A 21736-nucleotide genomic window follows, 5' to 3' on the forward strand; every position below is an offset into this window, starting at 1 on the left:
CACACGAGACAGTCATTGTCTTGTGGTGAGGCTTCTGAAGTAAGCGGACATAGACAGTTATAAGCGGGGCGATCACGAGGTTATTTAGCTTTGCCTTTTGATCGAAAATTAATAATATAAGGATGAGACGGTAGGGATCACAAAAAACAGCCCATGTGATACGCTATTTGGAGAACTCTCTCTCGCTTTTCCACTCTCACCATTTTAAATTTGAAACCAACTCCAAAAAGTGTGTTAACGTAACATTTTCATGTAACATGTAATCGTTGCATTTTGCGATATTAGATATATTAAAATTGGTTTAATTTACGGTGGAATATAATAATTCTGAGGAATAGAATAGCGAACGATGTATCGTCCAATGAATTTAGAAAAAACATTGGAAGCACAGAAGATAACACAGGTATGCTTCTTATCTATGTCATCTATCAGTGATGGATTACGTAATGAGTTAATCGAACGAACATCTGGCCAAAAAACGTCATTTCAGTGGCCACCGACCACGATCTTCATAAAATGGTCTAATAAGTATTAAGGTTAATGTTTTCCACAATGAGATATCGAAAGGTATCACGTTAGAGAATCTGACAAAGCCAGACCTACAACTGTGTTTAGACAGATAGATATATATATATACGAAACAAAAAAATAGTGTTTATTATTTACAATGGTTTTAAATATGTTGTAGAATTATATATTCGTGTATGTTAAAGTTAAAAACTGGGCGTCTTTTTTATTGCGAGGCTCTTCTTAAAAAGCATCACATTAGATTTATGTTTTTTAACAATATAGATGAAGCCATTTGATGCGAGATTGAGAAACTGAAAAAGGTAACCCGTATGAAAACCATCTCAACAAGCATCGAGCACAGGCAATACGTGCATGGCAAAAGCCTTATCTCGCGCAAGAAAGACACCTTCGTATACTTACGCTCATTATACTTAGCTTAGTTTATTTAAGGTAATATAAGTTCTGCTCTTGCATTTGTTTATCTTCTTATAAAAATCGTCTTTTTTTTTTTGTTTCTACATATGAAACCGTGAGGTGTAAACTAAGAAAGAACACAAAAAACATCGCTTTAGCATTTTTTCGTCTTTCAAGTCGAAAATCGCTCTTTCCATACACATCGATGGTACCACCCTCAAGTTCGGCGCGAAACTTCTTTTCCTGTTGTCCTTAATTGTTTCCCTCGTCTGTACCATTGTTGCTGTCCGTGTTTTTTTTTGTTGCTTATTAGTTTGTCACCATTGCTTTCGCTTCTGTTATCACGTTATACGCGTTTCTGTATAAATACGCTGCACAATATATCAATATTTTACTAGATTTTCTGTAATCATTATATAATAATTATAATCATCGTATCAGTATCATCATCGGTATGGTAATAATAATCTTTAATTATGTTTATTATCATTACTTGTGACAGCTTTAGGTTTTTAAAGCTTCGCGCGCCCGCCCTTCGCCCGCCGTTTCCGGTGCGTCTTAAGCGCATTTTCGCATTTTTTTTCATTTGCGTATATTTTTCTATTTTCGTCTTTTTTTTTTTTAAAACCGAAAATGTCAGCAAGTGACAAAGTGCCCCAAACGACCAAAGTAATTACGAGAGAGAGGCAAATCAAGTCACTATGTTTCTGTTTCGTTTCGGCGGCCGAGGCACGCACGCGGATTACTGGAATACCATCTGACTCGTTATTTTTTGTTTTTCTTCTAATAAACACCAGGTTGTTCCCTTGGTCATTCCTGGTGGACGCCTAACTTCTGTTGTCCGTTAGAAAGCAGGACCGACCGATGCTGTTTGCCGGGAAAACGAAATCACGCCCTCGGTAAGTTGGGCGGGGAACGTTTTAGCAGCCTTAGATTACTCAATTATCTTAGCCTTAAGGGCCATCATAATTATCAACTTGAAACTAAAGCCTACTGTAGGTTTACGCAGACCTCATTCATTCTTGGGCTGCAATCGTTCCCTGCACCGCCATAGCCAACTATTTCGTGCCTCGTTCAAATTCAAAACATGACTTCATTGTGGTCACTGTTCAAATTTTATCATTGTTTCTACTATAAATATCGCTGATGTACAACCGTCTATTCACCGTGGACACAAAGTTATTACGCAATTATCCTTGAAGTTATTTACGTTGTTGATTCGTATACCATCGTACCCATTATCTTTCATTAGCGTCTACATATTAACGTCACCTCCGGTTTTTGTTAGTTTCCCTTTATGTTCGTGCCATTACTACTATTAACAGTCTTTTATGGTCTGAAATGGGGGTATGGGGCTTTCCTGATCACTAGTGAGATGGTAGGTTTTCTATCTATTCAACGTAGTTAATGAATAAATTGAGGAAAGGACCGATCTTTCGCTATAATTGTTATTGCACTTTTGTTATCTAAATTCTTGTTCGTTTTACAGTTCTTGCAGTGGTTGAAATTTGTTGTCATCGATCTTCGTGCATATTACCATTCGTTCATCCTTCGTCATCTTTGTTAATAAGCTATCTCTATAATAAGTTAGAGACGATATATAGCATTACGATAATGGTTTGTCACTGTTTGTTAGTATCGTTATTTCACTGGGTTCCTTGTTACAGACATCGACCCATATATTTTGCATTGTATTTATGTGGTCATTATATGGCAAACCACAGCATGTTTTGTTTCGAATGGCTAGAAAAATACACGATCCCTTCCTTTTTTTCGTCACCTCCATTTTCTCGTACCCGTTGTCGATCTAAGTATTTCTCAATTTAGTAGCCAGTCAATTGTTCGCACGACGTTATCGGCTTCTTGTTCATGTCAAAACTCCTTCCCGTTGCTGATATCGATAATGTGACCTTTTGTGGTAACCCTTAGTCTCTCGCGGCTCGTTTCGTCACTTCGGTCTTATTTTTATTATATAGTAACGAGCCGACGTTGTCGTTCGCATGCAATGCCTCCTCTACCTCCATATGACAGCTCACTCTATTCGTGCTCTATTTTCCATATATCTATACGATTTCCTTCGCTCTCTCTCGTGCACCACTCTCTCGCGTTCTCTTGATTAAAAGCTTGTTGTCAAGACACGGAACGCGTATATATGGTAGCAATAGTACTAATTGTTGATGTTATAGGGCTGCTATATTATTGTTGTGTTCAGACCCGAGCCGGGCAGACAGTGGCCTGGGCGGGGCCGCGGTGGCAGGTTGGCACTACAGACTTATTATAATAATCAATATTATAATTAGTTTTTTGTTATTATATAATATTTTATTCATCCTCGTCGCTATAGTCGTCTCCTCCGTTACTTGCCTCTTCGAAATGTTCGATGTGACGCAAGCATCTTTGTTCTTCACTGTCTCTTCCGGCGTTTCGTTAAATTTTTCTGTGTATTTACGTTTCTTTTATGATTATGTTCTCTTTGTTTGCTCCCTGTTCGTGTTCCTATATTTCTCTTATATCATCTTTTGTCTTATTTTGCTATTAAGTTCTTAATAGTGGTCGGTCGCGTACTACGCCGCAATTACACCACACATAATAGGCGATGACAACGCAAGTTGCGTCTTCTGAGTCTGCAGCTGCTGCATAGGTAGGGCGTTACACAATGCAAGATGTAAACAGAGTTACGTGGACGCACGTAAACGTTATTACGCCTTTATGTTGCTTTTTGAAAAATCTCTCTTTGCTGTTGTCTGGCTTTTTATTTCATTTAGATTCTTACCATATCCGCACCTTGTCTTTTCCCAGAGCCACACAATTTGATGCCATCTCTTATGAGCGTTCATACCTTTACATAGACTGTAATAATCAATAATAGTCACGCACACGATGATATCATATCATCAGTCAGCACATAGCTGACACCATTATAATATATAATCTTAGATATAGCCATCCTTTTTCGTTATGGTTGTTATTATTATAGAATTATTTAGTTTGTTTTGCATCTTTCTCATATTAATATATCATCATTTTCCATCATTACCGCCGCCATTATTGTTTATCGCCGTTACTTTTTATGTAATACTTGTACATCACATTCGAACTAAACCCAGTATTTTCCACTAGATCCGACAGACTGGAGACTTCAAGCAAGGGTAAGCGCGTTTGTGTATTTGTTTGGGCCCACAGCTGGGTCGCCAATCCTTTGCCAGGCGGCGCTGTAAAGGCAGGCGACGGACGACAGGCCTAAGCTTGTTCTGCTACAAAATAATGAGCGCAGCTATACGCTGAACAGTTACAGAGAGACTACAACCGACGCGGGTCCTGATGATTCCGCCTTCCCCAAATTCCATCGAAAAGGTGATCAGCTATTCCCTGTTGTCTTGTTCACTGACTGTTTCCTATTGATTGGCCTGTTGTTCATGCGCTAAATTTATATCAGTGTTCAGGTTAACCCGAATGTCCTGCTTCTATGCTAACGCGTACATCTGTAAGCACAAAGCCACACACGCAAATGTCCCACATGCACACTAACACACACGCACGCACACATTTATAATACATTCGTATAGTCGTATGTGTCCGTTCATTATAACAGCATTCCTATACAATGTAATGCTGTTCTACCTCGTTGTGGTTTTGTTTCTATACGCTAGACTCATTCCTCGACATCGGTTGACCTGCCGCACCTCGTCGACAGTGCTCCATAGAAGTTACTCCTTAGAAGCTATTACTAGCCCAAAAAACCAACTGTTTCTACCGCTACTACTATCACTAATACGGCTATCAACTATCTTACTACAATCATTGCTACCCATCCATGTACAAGACCCATGTCTGTGTCTTCCCAAAGCAAATTAACACGTCTATCGGTTTCGTTATTCGTACGTTAGCCCGCAACGATGTGCGATCCCTTAATTGTATCTTTCCCGTTTTGGTAGAAGAACAGTGCTGGTACCATATAGTTATATATATTGTTACACCTTTTAGAGGATAGGGAAAAACGGACTAAGCTTCTATGACACCGCGCCGGCGACACCTGGACTCGAAACTGGTTTAACAACCTGGACGAAACGTCGACGGAGACGACTACTCATCTGCCTGAGCCGTCGTAGGCTGCAGAATGCAACTTAGCCGGTGCGCCATCGTCAACAAAAACAACAAAATGTCATTATCAACATTGTCAGCATCATTGTCGTCATCGTCGTGAAAGACGCCGGCTGGCTGGCTGACTGACTAGATCAGGCTTCCGAGCAGTGTCCCTCGTCGCTCGTTATATCCTCGATATCCGATTCATTCTCAATCCTCACCCTGACTCCAACCTATTACTTCACCAGTTGGCCATACCCGGCTTGTTGAGTGTCATGAAGTAGATTTGACATGACGAGCCGCCTTTCGCTGATGAGAAGAATACCTGAACAATGTAAATATATAAATCATAATAGTGCGTTACGACGTTCATGCGAAATTCACTGAGAAGTGTTGTCTTGGCGCAGAAAAGCAGAGACTCAACTAGTTGAATAGTAAAAACACAATGGTTACGAATAGATAGCGGCGGTTCGCCCAAGTGGCGTATAAACAGCAAGATCTCTAAACTACCCGACGGAATTATGTACCTTGTAAGTACCATCAGATGCTCGTTCCACATTTATGTTCGATACTTAACGTTCAAGCCTAGCCCGAAAATGTCACTTAGTCATAAAATCGAAGACAGACGTCATACCTTGTCGTTTCTTTCACAGAGGAATTTGAGTCTCTGTGCCTTCTTGTGCATGAACACACCGTCGAGATGTCCAGAGTCGACTGACCGTATTTCGATGGCCTTGTTGCCCCAGCCCATGATCTGGCCGGTTCCGATGAACGCAACGGACGTTGGCGCTTCGCCCCACTGAAGCATGATGTTCTTCGACACGCGACCGTACGTCGAAACGTAGATGCCTTCGTCTAGTAGATGCAAAAAAGTCATAGCAAATATTACGGTGACACGAAGATAAGAAACGATGGCAAATTAGGGAGTACTTAGAATCGTTGTCGAGTAGCAGACCGATGAGGTCTGCTCCCAACGACAACAAGAAGTTTTTCTAAAATATCGGGTATGCACTTTTCAACTACTGGATATAGAAAATAAACCAGATATAGGATCATGCCCATGGTGGTGCAGTGGTGACACGCTTGTTTACAAAAATTATGCGAAGTTATCTAGGTCCGGGACCGAGAGTATGCAAAACTTTGTTTTGTGCTGAGACCAGCCGTCTACAGCAGCGCCGCTTAACCGCAGTACCGGACTCAAATCTCGAACCATTCAATTAGACTATAGATTTGTACAATTATATATAAAAGAAAAACTGCCCAACTCTTCTCGCCAGTTGTGAAGCTTGCCAGCAATATGTGGTTGTTATTGGGTCGTTATCCAGTTGTTTCCATTCTCGCGCATTAGCAACTCATCAATCGTACTTTTTTTTTTCCTAATAAATGCACATTCATAAAAAACATGGAGTAACAGGTCGTGACACTTACTATCGTAGCACAGGAGAAGTTGCATCCCCTTCGTATTGGGTAAAGTTACTATCGTGTGTGGAACGATCGACGTCTGAATCTGTAAGCAATACGAAATTAATGACACGGACACAATCAAACGTTAGACATCATAACCTGTCGTAACTCCAAGCTATGGTGTTTTGAAGCAAAATCACCATTTGAAAATTCCAGCATTAAACACATCGACATCCTCAGTCATTAACTATAGAATGCAAATTGAATCTTACATCATTAATAAAAGCCTTTCTCCTGATCCTGTAATTACAGGAGATCACTAAACTTCCAGCATACAGATTAGTCTAATATCGGCATAAACGTACACTTCTCTTCGCAGAAATGTTTAAATATAGTAATCCCTCGAGGATAATAACGTACTTCTATGGTACGTATAATCAAAATTGTAAACATGTACCTTCAACCATGCAAGCCATTACCATACTGACAGAAAAGGCATTGAATTTGCTGTTATTAATGACAATGCTCGTAGAAATCGCAACGCGAACGAACTACATAGGCCAAACGCATAACAAATCAACCGTGAGCATGTTTCCTACATACGAAAGCGCATAACATGCCGCTCATATGCACGTCATACACATCACAGCGGATTTGCTGTGACCTTCACCAGGCACCGGAACCGTGGGCTAGCTAGTGAAGAATGGACACGAGAAATAATATGAGCTTCTTCAAATCGCGCTGCTAACAAAAGGTTTCCTCGAACATTTAAAAAAGGCAGAATCTAAAGAAAATGTCAATCGAACGTCTTGATGACAGCGAGAAAAAAAAAGACCTTGAATCTGCTAAAGAAGACTGCACAAAACAGGTTATGTTCGAACGAGATAAATTGAAGTTCGTTTAAGTGGAACACTTCGTTCACCGGTTAACATGAAAACTATTAATAGTGTATTTAATTTAGCACTCGATCATTCGCTAGAGGTGTCTTCGTCTCCTGCAAAGGCTGTAGCTGAGTTGTACACTTCTAAACGGATGCATCTAGCTAAAACTTATGCTATTCTTGCGGTCTTAACACAGACCCCAGATAAACACAAAGCGCGCACACTCTCCAGGAGACTCTGCTCCTGCTGTTCGCATACAGGAGTACAGCGAATAATAGATGAATGGCTTCCAGATGCTAAAGGGTTGTTATCGCTTAGCCAACATGTTGGCAAAACAAAGTGTCTTCACTCACCCCTTCAGCTCCTCCTCGATCCTGCAGCGGTAGTAAATGCAGCGTCAGTGACAGCAGCAGCCGTACCAGAGAGCATCAGTAGTTGGACAAACAATGCACACACGGTCATTCGGACAGACAAATACATACTAGGCAAGGACGACAAGGATTGGCAACAAAAACAATAAACTCGTACAAGGACGCAGTCCAATAGGCTATCGACTTGTTGTTACCAGTGATTGTAACAATCTTGCCACACACAGATAAAAGAAAAACCCACGAAAAATCTGCGATCTTTTTCTGTCTAACTTAACTTGTTGAAAAATGATATAGAAAAAATCATATATAGTGCTGAGCTTATACATGATACACCAGATCAGTGAGTGGGCTAATAAGTATCATTTAATTGTTTGTATAATTAAAACACAGACAGTACCATTGTTAACATTATCCACACGCCAACGTGCGTCTCCTTTAGACCTGAAAATGCCTTTTTGTCTACCCAAACATCACCGCTATGCATCCAACGTCTGCTAAACGACTCACAATGATTTGGCGATTCAAAGTTTCCCATGTTTAAACACACATTATCGACTATTCTATCCACTATGAATACTCTATAATCTAAGCGACTCTAACTATTAAGCAATAACAGCATTAAACTTTGCTTTGCAAGTTAAGAATCTGGAAAAGACGACTGTTAAACTACGTCAGATATACGTGCAATATACTGTGCCCGAATACATGATTTTTATTTACATTTTTCCTGAAGAGACACGAACTCTCCGTAAGCTAGCGTAAGCTTTCACAAATGTCCAATGCTACACCCAGTTTAATTTTAATTATTGCCCGTGCTAACATTAAATACACCGTAAACAACTCGCAGATATAACTAACATGCTAAAATTTACGTAATAAAAAACGTAAAAATCCATAACGTAACTTGGGGGTATCGAATGATGAAAATCAAAAGAGTGCATATTGGCTAAGACAGAAGCGACTCTACAATTTTTAGTCAGAATTGGAATATCACAGCTCATGGAGATTTTTCACAGAAAAGTAGTAGTAGAAATTCATGGTAGAAAAAATTGTATGTAGAAACAGATCTGTTGACGAGCGGTTTGCCTAAGATCAGTAAGGGGAACAGAGAATTATTTCGACAGTTTCGACGGGTAGTATATGCTCATAGCTTTTAAAGTAATGGCTGGAAAACTAGCCTCCCCAGTGGTTCAGTAGCCGTCAATTGGGCGCAAAATAGTCATTCAGTGATGAAGGCCAGCCGACTGATCCGAGGTTAACATGAAGCTCGCATGAAGTCAAATGAAGTATTCATTACTCACGTGACATGGTATGTAGATGTCATAAACGTTGCCTGAATCGAGGTCGATAGCATGGAACCCCTCAGAGGACCCGTAGATCACTTTAAGCCGCACTCCCTCCTCAATTGTCATGTCGACGAGGAGCGGCTTGTGTTGTAATCCCGAAAACGTTTTGAACGCCATAAACTTGTGGTATGGCTTTGGTGCCCAGGCATAGATTTCGACACTTTCCCGTAAAGCGATCACCAGGAACTTAATGCGCTCATATTTCACTGCAAAAGTTAAAACACAGCGCTATAGTGGGGCATAATAGACGTACGTCATTGTTGTGTAGAATATTTTCGATCATTTTCGATCGGAAGAGGAGCACAACAAGTCTCAGATAGAAGAAGTAAACACCTTAAAATAACAATGTGTTTGCTCATGGTAAATATATAACATGTCAAAAAAGTCCACTTACCAATCTTAAAATGCACCGCTCCTTGCAAATCGCCTACGTTAATGAAGCCGTTGCGCTTCTCAAGTTGGTTGCCACTATCGGTGCGCAGAATTTTTGACTTCAGCCACGACAAATAATACACCCGGACGCGACACTTTTTCCCAGAGATAGTCACAAGGATATTTTGTCCTTCGAGCACTTCCATTTGTTGGAAGCGACGCCGTGATATTAGCTGGTACACTTTGCCCTGACCTGAGCGATCTAATAGCATGAGGCCATTCTCCGTGCCAATGAGCAGGTTGACGCCCCATAGCGCCGCACAAAGTATCTCTGAGTTGAACCGCTTCTTGTATTTTCGAATCTCTGGGGTATCTGAGTGTGCCCCCGTGAGTCCCTGGCCCCCTGCTGTAGCATCGGGGCCCAATGTGGGGGTAACGTTTACCTGCACTGACTCCCTACGTTGGGCCGTCGACTGCCGCTCCACAGTTGATGGTGAACCGTTCGTACCTTTAGGGGTTAAGTTGATTAGAAGAAAGAGATATAAATTCCTTGCTACTAACTAAGCCTTATTCGCACAGGATAGCAAGATCACTCAGATGGCTCTAACGTGGCAGTTGTTCTGCTTCCGGTGATATAAGCGCGGATCCACTAATTTACGCATCTTTAATATTACTGAACGAAATTTAATTCTAGTACAAGTCAGGATTATTATTTGTGTATCCACGCCATTGGTAAAGTCAAAGCATATGGAAATGTTGTGCATACAAAATACCTTTCTGGCCATTTACTGCTCCAGCCCTTACCTCGCCCTCCGAGTGTCCCATTAGCGTTAAATCCGAAAGTGAGGAACGAGCGCTGTTTGTGCTGAAGAGGCGTATTTGTCTGGCCGCCCGGTGTTGGTGCCTGGCTTTTAAGTTGCAACGCTTGCCGATATTCCTCTGACGATGAACGATCGCGACGCGGAAGAAGATCCGGTAGGTTGGCACCCGATCGAACGCTCGACTTCGTTATAGCAAACAAAAATCATTGATTTTCGAAAAAAACAAGCTCAGCTTGGCACATCTACTTACTACCAGAATAATGCTATAGCTAGACGACTACAATAGAAAATTGTATGAGGCCAAAATAGTCTGCTCGATTTGAAGTCTCTTGGGGACGCTCTAGGGAGTTTCAACTAGTCTGTTGACTATTGCCGTGTGTAGATACACGTGGTGTACCTTGACCTGGAGCACCTAGAGGTACCTAGTATAACTAAGTGAATAATTGAAGTTTCGCAATCATAGGTCCGTAATGTTGTGTACAGGACCTACCGCAGAGAATGCATCCATGATGGATTAAAGCACAATGAAAACAAACAAAATATTATAAAAGATAACTTAATTGACACTTATTTGACATAAAGGGAAAAAATAAATAAAAAAAACTACCTTCTCATTATTGTTATTGTGGTTTCTCGGTATTAGGGGACTCTTATCCGATGCACTAATAAACTCGCCAATGCCTTCGTGAGCTCGTCGGAAAGGACTTTGTGAACTTTGACTTTTCCGCAGGGGCGGACTCGCCGAGGACGGTGATGAAGGACTCGATGCGCCGGATATACATCCACTGCCGGCTCCTCCACCAGCTAATGCAAGACTTGCTCTCCTGTGGCTTACGTGCTTTAGGTGCTCGCCAAGCAGCGACACCGCGGGATTGTTTTGATCCTGATTGCTGCTGCTGCCGCCACCAGATTTGAGTCCCGCTGACGCTCCATGTGAAGTGGGCGTGTGCGGTGTAAACTGATTGGTTCTGGTTGGGCTAACGATCGAAGCACTGTTTGATTTGAGCAATGGCCGGACGCCAGCGCCTATCGATTGTAGCTGCTGTTGTTGACTAGGAGAGGCACCGGGTCGCACTGCGGCTGACTGTGAATAGCGCATTCACAATGAAGGGAATTGCCACCATCGTTTTCAGAGGTAAACCAATTTGGTTTTATCGCAGTCGACCATTTAATTGGTGTCGATATTTAACATGTTTCAGTTACCACCGCGAAGATTAATCCGGGCACGGTTGTTCCAAGCGATTAAAGTGCACGTTTTTGGGCACGTCATTGAAATAATGACATTAGAAACTTAGATATATGTATATATAGACGAAATACAACGGAAACGATATAAGCAATAGATAACTTAGGAAACTGAAATAAAACATATTCAAGTTTTTGTGTGCTAAAACGTATGCGAGCATGTTATTTCCGTTAGCTTTAAATATTTAAAGCATGCAGTAGGAGTTGCTATGATCCACATATAATAACGCGTCTTTACTGTCGTCACGCGATACCTAGCCATGTCAAAAGTAAATCAACTCCGTTCTCAATTAGTAAAAAGAGTAACATTGATGATTCTGGAAGAGAGATGAGGAAGCCGTTTCAAAGAACCGCGTTTATGGAAGTGTTAGTGGAGATGGACGCAATTGCCGCGTCGGTTCGTGCAAGTAGGTTTATGAAGGGGGCGTACAGGAAATAGGGCATTACACGATATCTAGTGACTGACTTGAAGCTAAATTTCCAAGTGTATGCAGTTTATATATATATATATTGGCAGTATCGAGAGAGAGGGACCCCGAAGAGATAAAGGCAAGACCACACAAAAATAATAAACATACCCGATTGTTAGCGGTCGCTTTGTTGCTGTGCGTATTGACAAGTGTCCCCGTGTGGCCGTCTTCGTCTGGGGTTGGGGGCAGGGGCCTGGTTGGGGCCTCGCTCTCACCCAGCGGCCGCGGGGGATCGCTAGCCAACATTGTGCCATCCTGCGGTATCACCATAATCATCGTCGTCGTCAATAGAGCGACAGCAGGTAGTAGGCGGTATGACCATACCAACGGTTGTCATAGTAAAATTAAATGAGAGGCCCCGAGTGGGCCACGACGAGCCGACGGTAAGTAGAAGCCAAAGACGTTGGCATAGCAAGTTCCGCCGACGTTTACACCGCCGCCAGCGATATTTCGAGGATTATGATGCGATTGTGGGCGCGAAGATAACATGTTGTTGCCGATACGTGTCACCGGTGCAAGAGTACGAGCCCAATTGCGATATGACAGTGGCGATGTATTGGTTCCGGTGTCAAAAATTATTCCGGAGTGACGTATGTTCGATGGGTTAACGACGATTTGGTTGGTAAGAATGGACAGGGGATGTTTGTTGATGGGTGGTTGATCGGGACAGATCCGGGCGTGGAGAACCGGTGGCAATGATGATGATGATGATGATCAGGACCAAAGGGACACACACAAACAAATGGATGGGAAACATTGCGATGGGGACAATTAGTTAATCAAACAATCTGCTATGATCTAAGCTTAATGTACACGATGGAACAGAAACCTCTTCACAGTTCGAACAATATTCATTTGATAGATATATATATATATATATCGGTACAAAATCGAAATGTGAAGAGACCTTTGCCGCACTACGTACAGCTGGCTAATGTAGCAGACTATAACATGGCTCAAGCATTGCGCATATTTCCGTTCAGATGTTATAGTAGCGGAATCAATTACTGTTAGTTCTCGTTTTGGCAAAATGTTCCTCTGTATCAGTATACTGTATATGATATAGTAAGCGATCTTTAATAAAAGTATCTTTCTTCGATTTTTACTGCCAGTACTTCGTTATCGCCAGTCTGATTAGTTGATTTGAGCAACACCCCAGTATCGACTCTGGGGGAATAGTACACCGTTTCCTGCGTTATAGCAGCGTTATTTTTTTTTTGATAGGCGTTTAGTTCAAATGATCATTTTAAACGGTCAGTCTATTTTTCATAGATGTTGAGAGTCAGCTGTTGATCACTCTCTTTCGGTGATCGGTTACTGAAATACTATAATTAATAAGTTAGTGCTACATAAAGATTAGACCCCAGGTAGGCGTATCTTTAATGCGTTATCAGCTTAATAGAACGTAAGCTAAAAACTCTCACGTCGGGTTATCGCGATTGTCATCAAGTGTTTTGGCTTTGGTAAGCCCATCCAGCAACTGAGTTAATGAGCAGCTAATTAAACATCGTATAAATTGATTTAGTGTTGGCCTTTTATAATTGTCGGATAGGTCTTACCACTCGTACGCCTAGAGGCACATTTATCACCTTTTCGACCATTTCCTGAAAAGGCATCTAAAAGTTGAGTTGCAGCTAAAATGGCTTTTCAGTAGTTTATTTGTGTCAGACATCTAAGAGCTGTACATATATACAGAACTCTGCGCATTATATACATTTTGACTTTGAACTTTAGTACGTAATTATCGGTTTGCCCGTAACTTTGTTGCCACTGCCGATAGGTAAAGCAAGCGAACGAGTCATGATCGTACCGTCTGAAGTGTGAAGATCGGCGGGAACGTTTTTTTTCCTGCACGAACGAGAAACATACCTGTTGTATTTCACCATCCGAGTCGTCCGAATCCGAGTCCAGCGCTTGTGTGATATGCGATATTCTTTGTGAAGCGCGATTAGCGTTTGTGTTAGGATTCGATCCAAGAGCACCCGAACCAAGTTCATTGAGCTGCGCTGCCAGTACTTCGAGGTCTTCAGGCCGACGAGAAGAAGGCGCTGTGAGTACGCCAATTGGCGACGTATGAAGAGAATCATGGAATCATCATACGTAACAACAGGTTAGGCAGGCCACGCCAAGACTAACGAGTAGATAGGGGTGATCGACAACCATTAGTTCCCATACATACATACATACATACATCCGAATGAAAATTTACGCCCTCTGTTCCCGAGGATCACAAAATGGCCATCTGACATCGGTAGAACTAGCGTCACATTCTAAACACAACAAATTATTACACAGTGTTCGGCTAAATGATTTCTGTTAACTGAAAGGACGGACAATAAATACAACCCACGTTTGACGGCCTGTCTATTTGCTGGTGGTAAGGGTGGGGCGCCGTTGCTTCCAAGTTGTTGGCCGAACCTGGCTCCTTGAGGACCTCCAGGTCGAGCCTCTTCTTGGCCAGGAATCGGGGGTAGAGGTTTGTTCTGTCGTGAATTGGGATCACCGACTACGATAACGCGGTTGCCAGCCACAGGCGGCGGTGCCATCGCCCGACTACCACCCTGCGGCACCGGGGGTATTCCCGGAGGTTCGCGAAGCGGGGGGCCGCGCTTAGGCTGTTGAGGTTGCGCCGACGTGAGCGTCCCATTATCCATTTGGATCTGCTGGAAGTTTCGCTTGAGCGTGTCACCCCCGCCGGGTTTAGCCGGCGTCTCGGTTGGCGTATCGACAAGATTCGGGTTTGGTCCACGTTGTTCAGGCTCCTCGTCGCTGTAGTCTTCAGGCTCCTGTTCCGTGCGACCATTACCCGCCTGTTCCTGGCGTTTATTCTTCCGCGTACGGTCGATATGGTCTTTGAGTTGGATTCGAACCTGCCGTTCCGTCGGCTGGTCCTTGATAAACGCGTGTTTCAATAGCTGGTCCGTATATGGACGCTGTTGGTAGTCTTTGACGAGAACGGTTTCGATAAATGAGTGGAACTTTTTGTTCCATTTCTTGGACTTTAATCTCGGCGGAGGATTTCTCGGGATGAGGAATAGCGCCCGCATGGGGTGCATCTCACACAAAGGCGGTTGACTTTCGGCCATTTCCAACGCTGTAATTCCAAGCGACCAGAGATCGGAACGGTTGTCATAGGTTGCTTCCGGATTTTCATCACAAGCGATAACCTCCGGAGCCATCCAGTAGGGTGTGCCGATGAACGTATTACGGCGACCGATAGTTCGATCAAGTTGTGCTGATACGCCGAAATCCACTGCAAAATAATCAATGTATTTTGTATACGACAAATATTAAACTATACGTAATTGACTGGTTATCCGCCTGTATGCTCACAGATTGATAATATAGAAGCTTTCACTTCACAACCCAACCCACATATAATTCAAAAGTAATAACTGATTTAGAGCAATAATAAGATTTGACTTAAATGAATAATAATAGCAGTGTCTGTTTGCTAAAATAATCATACCAAACAAATAATCTGTAACCTCGCCTAGCAGGTTTACTTGTACATAGTGGACTTATGGGATCCACCATCAGAAACAACACATCGATGCGTCCGAAGATTATGATTGAATTTGCAGCGTTTTGAATACGTACTATTTATGCCGTTCTGCGGTAAAAGGACATTAGTCAAAGGATCTATTTCCCTCCCGGTATTTACAAGAAATTTTAGATTGTGCTGTCCGGAGCACTTTCGCACCGACCGTACCGAAGAAGGAAAGAATGTCTTGATATAATTAGGAAATAACATTAGGGACGTACATAACTCCTTTCTAAGATCACCTATGCATCGGCCATAGGCTGCTAGCTAGGACACAGTTCGAAACGTACGCTTAGAAACCGTGTGTAAGTCCAGCTGTTGACAGCCTCTCCTCACAAAGACAAACTGCTATCATATAGGCAGGTAATGGTGACATACAAGCGAGTAATTTCCCTACACTAACTAGGCAGTCAATGCTTGTCTATGAAGCGCATATGTCAGCGCACATCAACTGGCTCCAAATCGAGGTTTCCAGAACCCTTCCGTCTACAGACGACATAGGCAGTGTAGAGCGTATATAAGCCAACATCTACGTAGTCGTATTTCTCAAATCAATGCTAAAGGTGACACATCAACAGGAGGTACACAGGAAAAATCCAACGGAGCCACATTTATAGCCTAACCTATAGATTCTAAAAGAACGTACGGGAATGTTCGTTACGAATTTTCTTTCGGCCCTATAGAAGCCACCTTGAGAACCTAGAGGCAGAATCGTGCCTACTGGTATTCACCGCCGCCGATTTGAAATTTTTCAGTAATACGGTTCACGCTAAGGATGCTTCCTTACTAGGTTCGGTGGTTTGTCTAAACCTGAAAAAACATTTTTTATCACTAAGACTATTTGTGTTTGTGAGAAAATGTTTGATTCAAACACATGCAAAAACAGCTCGGCTAGCTTATGCATGTAGAGATTGAAATCGAGACAAAAGCCACGAATGTTCTAGATCCTTGAGCAGTGTTTACATTGTGCTGTATTCGTAGAGCATGAAATGCCAAATCAGGAGAACAGCGTGCAGAATGTTAAGGTGAAGTGTTCTATCTCTGCTATACATGAATCAGCGGATATGAGCCCGCTGTTTGTTACACTTTGCGAACAGAAGAATAGGTCAGTGTAGCTTATAAGGTTTACAGTGCTCGATATTACATTGTATTTTTCGCCCACATATTGAAAGCTGTCCCTTTCGCTTAAATCTTACGGGTGACCCTAAAGGCTGATTATTAACTGCCCGTACAGCCATGAAAACGTGGACATTAGAAATTTTCAAAGAATATATGAAGCTATCAAGTCTTAAGTAAGACCTAGCTGGAATAAATACTAAAGTATGCGTGATTTGTCATTATCTTTAAGCGCGGGTATGACTGTTTCCAAATATATCTACGCAAGCGTATATTTCAACTAGTTAAACAATAGTGGGCCTATTCTACGAAGAAGAAAGACTAACGCGGAGCCGGCGTGTCTTTCACATGAGACGAATCAATCATGCCCAGGTCAAAGTCGAGTAAAGCCTCTGTCTGCGCTATTGCGGTTAGAAACCGTAAAAGATTATTAAGGTTGCGTTCAAGGATAAGTTAGGTGGATAAATGTCCATTTGTCAAGCAAAGCTAATAAAGACAATTGTCCTCGCGCGACCGCAAAAAAATATATAAACCGGACGATTAGACAATGCAAGGTAGTTGAATCGCGTACATGTTAGCCATCAAATAGTTACTCGATTAATCTACACATTTCAGAAGGTCTACAGTAAAAAGTGTAGTCGCGTAAACTTTTTCTACGTAATGACTCAATATGTAAACAAGCCGTAATTTGCGTACCGGTACATAGATGCCAGCGTAACTTACCAAGTTTAACTTCGGCATTGTCAGTAAGAAGCACATTCTGTCCTTTGATATCTCGATGTATGATCTTGTTCTGGTGCAGGTGGGCCAAACCTCGGAGGATCTCCCGACACACGTACGCAATCCACTCCTCCTTAAGTTGCTGGCCCTTTGTTGACTTCACCAGATCCGTAACACTACCGGCACCGCAGTACTCCATCACGAGCTGAGCACAATGGTAAAAACAGCTACATGGTTCAGCATTTCTAAGATTAACCGCATCAACTATTTTTACAGATTAGTGCAAATGCATAACATTACAATAAAGTGACTTTTTTTTTAGGTTTTTTTTCGATCATGTTACTACTGAGTTAGACAGTACTAATAAAACAGAGCTAATATTGTTGTCGGTCTCGAATTTATAAGAATACCGTGTCGATTCTTCATAGCCGAAATATTTTGTGTATAGAGAAAAAAAAAACTGCGATATTTCTAATTATGTATTTACTTCCCAGCCCATAGTAAATAGCCTACTCTAGCGGCCCGAAATCATAAGAACAGAAAAAGCTGGGTAAGCGTATTAAAGATATACACGGCCGTGTTATAAGGGATCACGATAAAACCTACCTTATCTAGATCGAAACGGCAGATTTACCCGGATAAATTAAATCAGTACCTTGGTAAATCTCAAGTCCATCTTGGCTACAAAATAGGCCAAATCTAAAGGAAAAATGCAAGACAATAGTTGGTTCTAAACGAACTGACAAAGCTAGAGTGAGTTTTACATGCTTTTGTTACCTCTATGTACGCTTAATTGTACGCACTTGAACCTACGTACTCCGTTATCAGTAGCTAACACGTATGCTTTTTTCGAAGAGAAACGCCTCTGGATAGATGAAGTGAGCAAATTTAGCCGTCCTTACCTTCGTATCGGGCACGTAGAATCGCTTGGTTTATACTACATTTAGCGAGAAGTAAACTTGTCTTTAAGTTCTGCATCTAGCCCGTCAAATATTGTAACCGCTGACCATTATCTTTACTCTAAGCAAAGCCTTATCTTCAAAGAGGAAAGAAGATTATGCTATTTTTCTATGCTAGAGGACAAATATATGCTCTACCCATAATTTGTCGTCTTTCCCAGGTGGGCTCTTCTGGATGAAGACTCCGTAATAGGTGGCAATGTTACGGTGATGCGAGTACTTCTTGAGAACGTTGATCTCAAGTTTTATTTCTTCTTCTTCGTCCTCGGTAACGTCCATGATTTTAATGGCCGCCAGCTGGCCGGTTTTAGTGTGCCGGCCTTTATACACTTGGCCGTAAGTGCCATTACCCACAACTTCGATCAGTTCAAAAATTCCCGCTGGATCCTGCAATGACCACATTGTAAACAAGGTTTTGGTTAAGCTTATACACACAAAGATTTGTAATGACTTTTTTTCTGCAATTGATTGGTAACCGACAAATTGAGAGCTTAGGATTACTGTGTTGTCGTCGTCTCACAACGGTGAGATAAACACGGTGAGCATTCATTTCTACTGTGCTATTTTGAAATTTAAAAAAAAGTCCTATTATAGATAATAGTTCCATTGTTAATCTGGAATATGAAACAAAAGTAATTAGTAACGGCAAAGTAAGAAAAACGTTGTTTCGAAGCCAATCGGGCAAACATATAATATACTAAATTTGCTTAAGATCTGACTTTCTCATTTGACTCCTTGTTGGGCTTAATGCTTAAGAACACTTAACACTTAAGGGAACTACTCATAGTATTCTCAAAATATCTTCCATCGCGATGTTGCTTTTGCGATGAGAATGCGTCTTCTTATAATAACAATTACATGTATAGATCAAGAGTAATTATGAATATAATGCAGCAACAATTTTCCTATCCTAGGTGTCTAATCCTAGACGACCTAATCGTTAACAAATTTCCACCTCATTAGACCACTGAGACCATTTTTTCTGAAGATTAAGCATCAGTTGTCTACTTTTATTGCAATGGTATAGCACGACCAGAAAAGCTGCCCTACCAACGCGTACTTAAAGCGTCATTTCGATGCAACAGAGAGTGGACGCCAGGCGATTTGACTAGGCGGACAAAAAAACAAATACACATAACGAAGGAAGCGTTATTGACGAAGACCTTGCCAAACAAAAATAAATATGGCGCCCCTTCTTTGACTGAAAGTGCGGCTATTGCCTGGGAATTTTGCTTCGGTCAGTCTTGATTCTATGCCTATCTGAATATAGTCCGATTCGAGAATCACCAGCAGGAAACGGATCGCTTTTGTTTCTATGTTGGTTTTTTCTTTTTCTTTTTTTTTTTTTGTATCTACGTGAACGGCCCAAAAACCGCGCTATCTTACCGTATTACTTAAGCAACAATCGTGAATCTCGGGCTTGATCTGTCCCCATTTCTAGAGTGATGTAGACCTCCTACAGCGCGCATGTATGGCAAAAAAAAAAAACCCATCTTATTTCTATTATACATTTGTCATTAAATGAAATCAACTTGGAGCGATTTGGAAGTTTCACAAAATTGAGTGGCGTGCCCACCGTAACACATATCCGTTCCTGTTTAGAACTGTGAAACATCAATTCGTCTTGGTCATTTCACACAGTTTCTAATAATAAAAACTAAAATAGAATTATACTGTGGGATGTCGAGCTAGCAGTTTTCAACATTAGCCATAGGAAAAGTTAGTTCATAAGCTGGTCAGTGGCTCTTCCAAGCATTTATATAGTAGATGAAACAGGCCGCATTTGATCGTTGTCGCTACGACAATGTTGTATGTGCTGCTATAGTGCTAAGTTCTTCGCTTACCGCGCACGACACCATCAGCCGTGCTCTCTTACTCCACAAACTTTCGAACCCCCATGCGATCTATGAAAATCTCTTTTTATCGTATGATTTCGTGTAGCGCGCCGATCGCTCAGTATTTTTTTGCCCCTGCAATTTTGTGCTGTATTTCGCATCTCTGTCCGACTTACTAACAAGAAATCAAATGTCAATCAACGATCAAGCGGCAGTTACATGCTGAAATTCAGCACATGGCGAAAAAAACAAAAAGGGCCGGCCAGTAGGTCATGACTGCCTGCGGTGGTCATTAGAACTTAATAAGCTTGTCCTATGGGCTGAGTAACCGCATAAAGAAAGAAACCAAGCCTAAATGCTGGGTCCCAATTGACCCACTCGTTGAAAAATCAACGGATCATTCTACGAGAATCTAACGATAACAGTAATTATGGTGTATCTATTCAAGTATGGCCACTTTGCAAGGTGGCTAATTATATGCGTTTATAGGATGCTGGACCTTAGATTGATTCCTCCAGTCAACACCTTTGGAAGAAAGATTGATAGAAGGAAACATCTGTTAACAGTGAATCCCTTCGAGGAAATCAGATTCGAAGAATTTAAATAACTTTTTTAATGATTTTTGTCGTGTGTGACTATTTCTGCTCTGAGGCCAGTGATTCTTCCATCATGGCGATAAAGTGAATATATGTACTTTTAGCTCAGTAATATGAAAATATGCTAAAAGGGCACCGCACCGACTGACAAAATAATGTGTCCCAAGCGGCAGACACGATTCTGTTCATTAAAAGAAGATGAAAGACAAAATTGAAGACTGTAGACTGCACCGTGGAACGCCCGATCTGCCTACGACAGAACGCGATGCCAAATGAAATTGATTTTAGCAGTATTTAGTTAAATTATCGCATTGCCACAGGCGACGGCAAGAGTATTTCATGAGTATTTTTTCTTATGTTAGCAGATAAACGTTGCACAGTTTTACTCACAACTGCTCGTCTTAGCAATGGAATAGAACTGCTTCGGTCATGATGACGTTAGACCATAGTTAAATTGATGAGAACCTAAGATATTGAGATGAAACGTCTACTTCTATGAAATCTGTCCAGCGATTATAATGTACGACCCCATAGAGACTCATACAACCATTCGGTTGCGGCCGTTATCTTTTTGGTCTGCGATTAGAGACATGGTTCCGCTTTAACTCCTGAAAGTTTCAAGTTAGCATACAAACTAACATAGCTCTTCGTAACCGAGTCCCTACCATGCGCTCTGTCAGGCCTTCCTCTACAAAGAACAGCCGGACTTAACGCTGTGTCCGTAGTGGGCCAATCAATGCTTTAGTGTTATCGTATGAAACCAGCAACGCATCTTTCGCGCACAGCGGAAGAGATCCTCTAGATGAAAACAGTTTCCGGTTATTAAAGTATATATTACTTTAATTATGATTCATGCGAACCCTTATCATTCGGACGTGACGTTAAATAATTACGGGAAAACGTTTCACATAGAAATCGACACTCGTTTACGCGAATGATGACCGAGGTTGCGACCGAACAGAAACATTCCGCAGGGTACACGTTACAGCGTCTTAAAGCCTCTAAAACATTGCGAATGATATGAAGTATGTAATAATGATGCCAACAGA

General features: G+C 41.7%; 1 protein-coding gene across 7 annotated transcripts in view; it reads right to left on the reverse strand.

The window, feature by feature from the left end:
* Positions 1 to 923: 923 nt before the first annotated feature.
* The window catches only part of msn (serine/threonine-protein kinase msn), a 57271-nt gene continuing 36458 nt past the window's right edge, over positions 924 to 21736 (reverse strand). For 3 of the 7 annotated variants that reach the window (XM_086978044.1, XM_086978045.1, XM_086978046.1), the window contains 14 exons: positions 18395 to 18643; positions 17301 to 17502; positions 14268 to 15170; positions 13787 to 13965; positions 13477 to 13521; positions 12026 to 12172; positions 10810 to 11286; positions 10186 to 10384; positions 9404 to 9889; positions 8965 to 9215; positions 7646 to 7666; positions 6436 to 6514; positions 5642 to 5862; positions 924 to 5332 (listed from right to left, as the gene is read on the reverse strand). In XM_086978044.1, the coding sequence (XP_086834170.1) occupies positions 5249 to 5332; positions 5642 to 5862; positions 6436 to 6514; positions 7646 to 7666; positions 8965 to 9215; positions 9404 to 9889; positions 10186 to 10384; positions 10810 to 11286; positions 12026 to 12172; positions 13477 to 13521; positions 13787 to 13965; positions 14268 to 15170; positions 17301 to 17502; positions 18395 to 18643 (3543 nt within the window). In that variant the 3' untranslated portion in view covers positions 924 to 5248. The remainder of the gene's footprint in view (positions 5333 to 5641; positions 5863 to 6435; positions 6515 to 7645; positions 7667 to 8964; positions 9216 to 9403; positions 9890 to 10185; positions 10385 to 10809; positions 11287 to 12025; positions 12173 to 13476; positions 13522 to 13786; positions 13966 to 14267; positions 15171 to 17300; positions 17503 to 18394; positions 18644 to 21736) is intronic. The other 4 variants (XM_022812692.2, XM_086978048.1, XM_086978049.1 and 1 more) reach the window with 4 other exon arrangements.

Source organism: Varroa destructor, unplaced genomic scaffold (genome assembly GCF_002443255.2).
Source record: "Varroa destructor unplaced genomic scaffold, Vdes_3.0 BEIS01000001.1, whole genome shotgun sequence".
Classification (NCBI taxonomy): Eukaryota; Metazoa; Arthropoda; class Arachnida; order Mesostigmata; family Varroidae; genus Varroa; species Varroa destructor.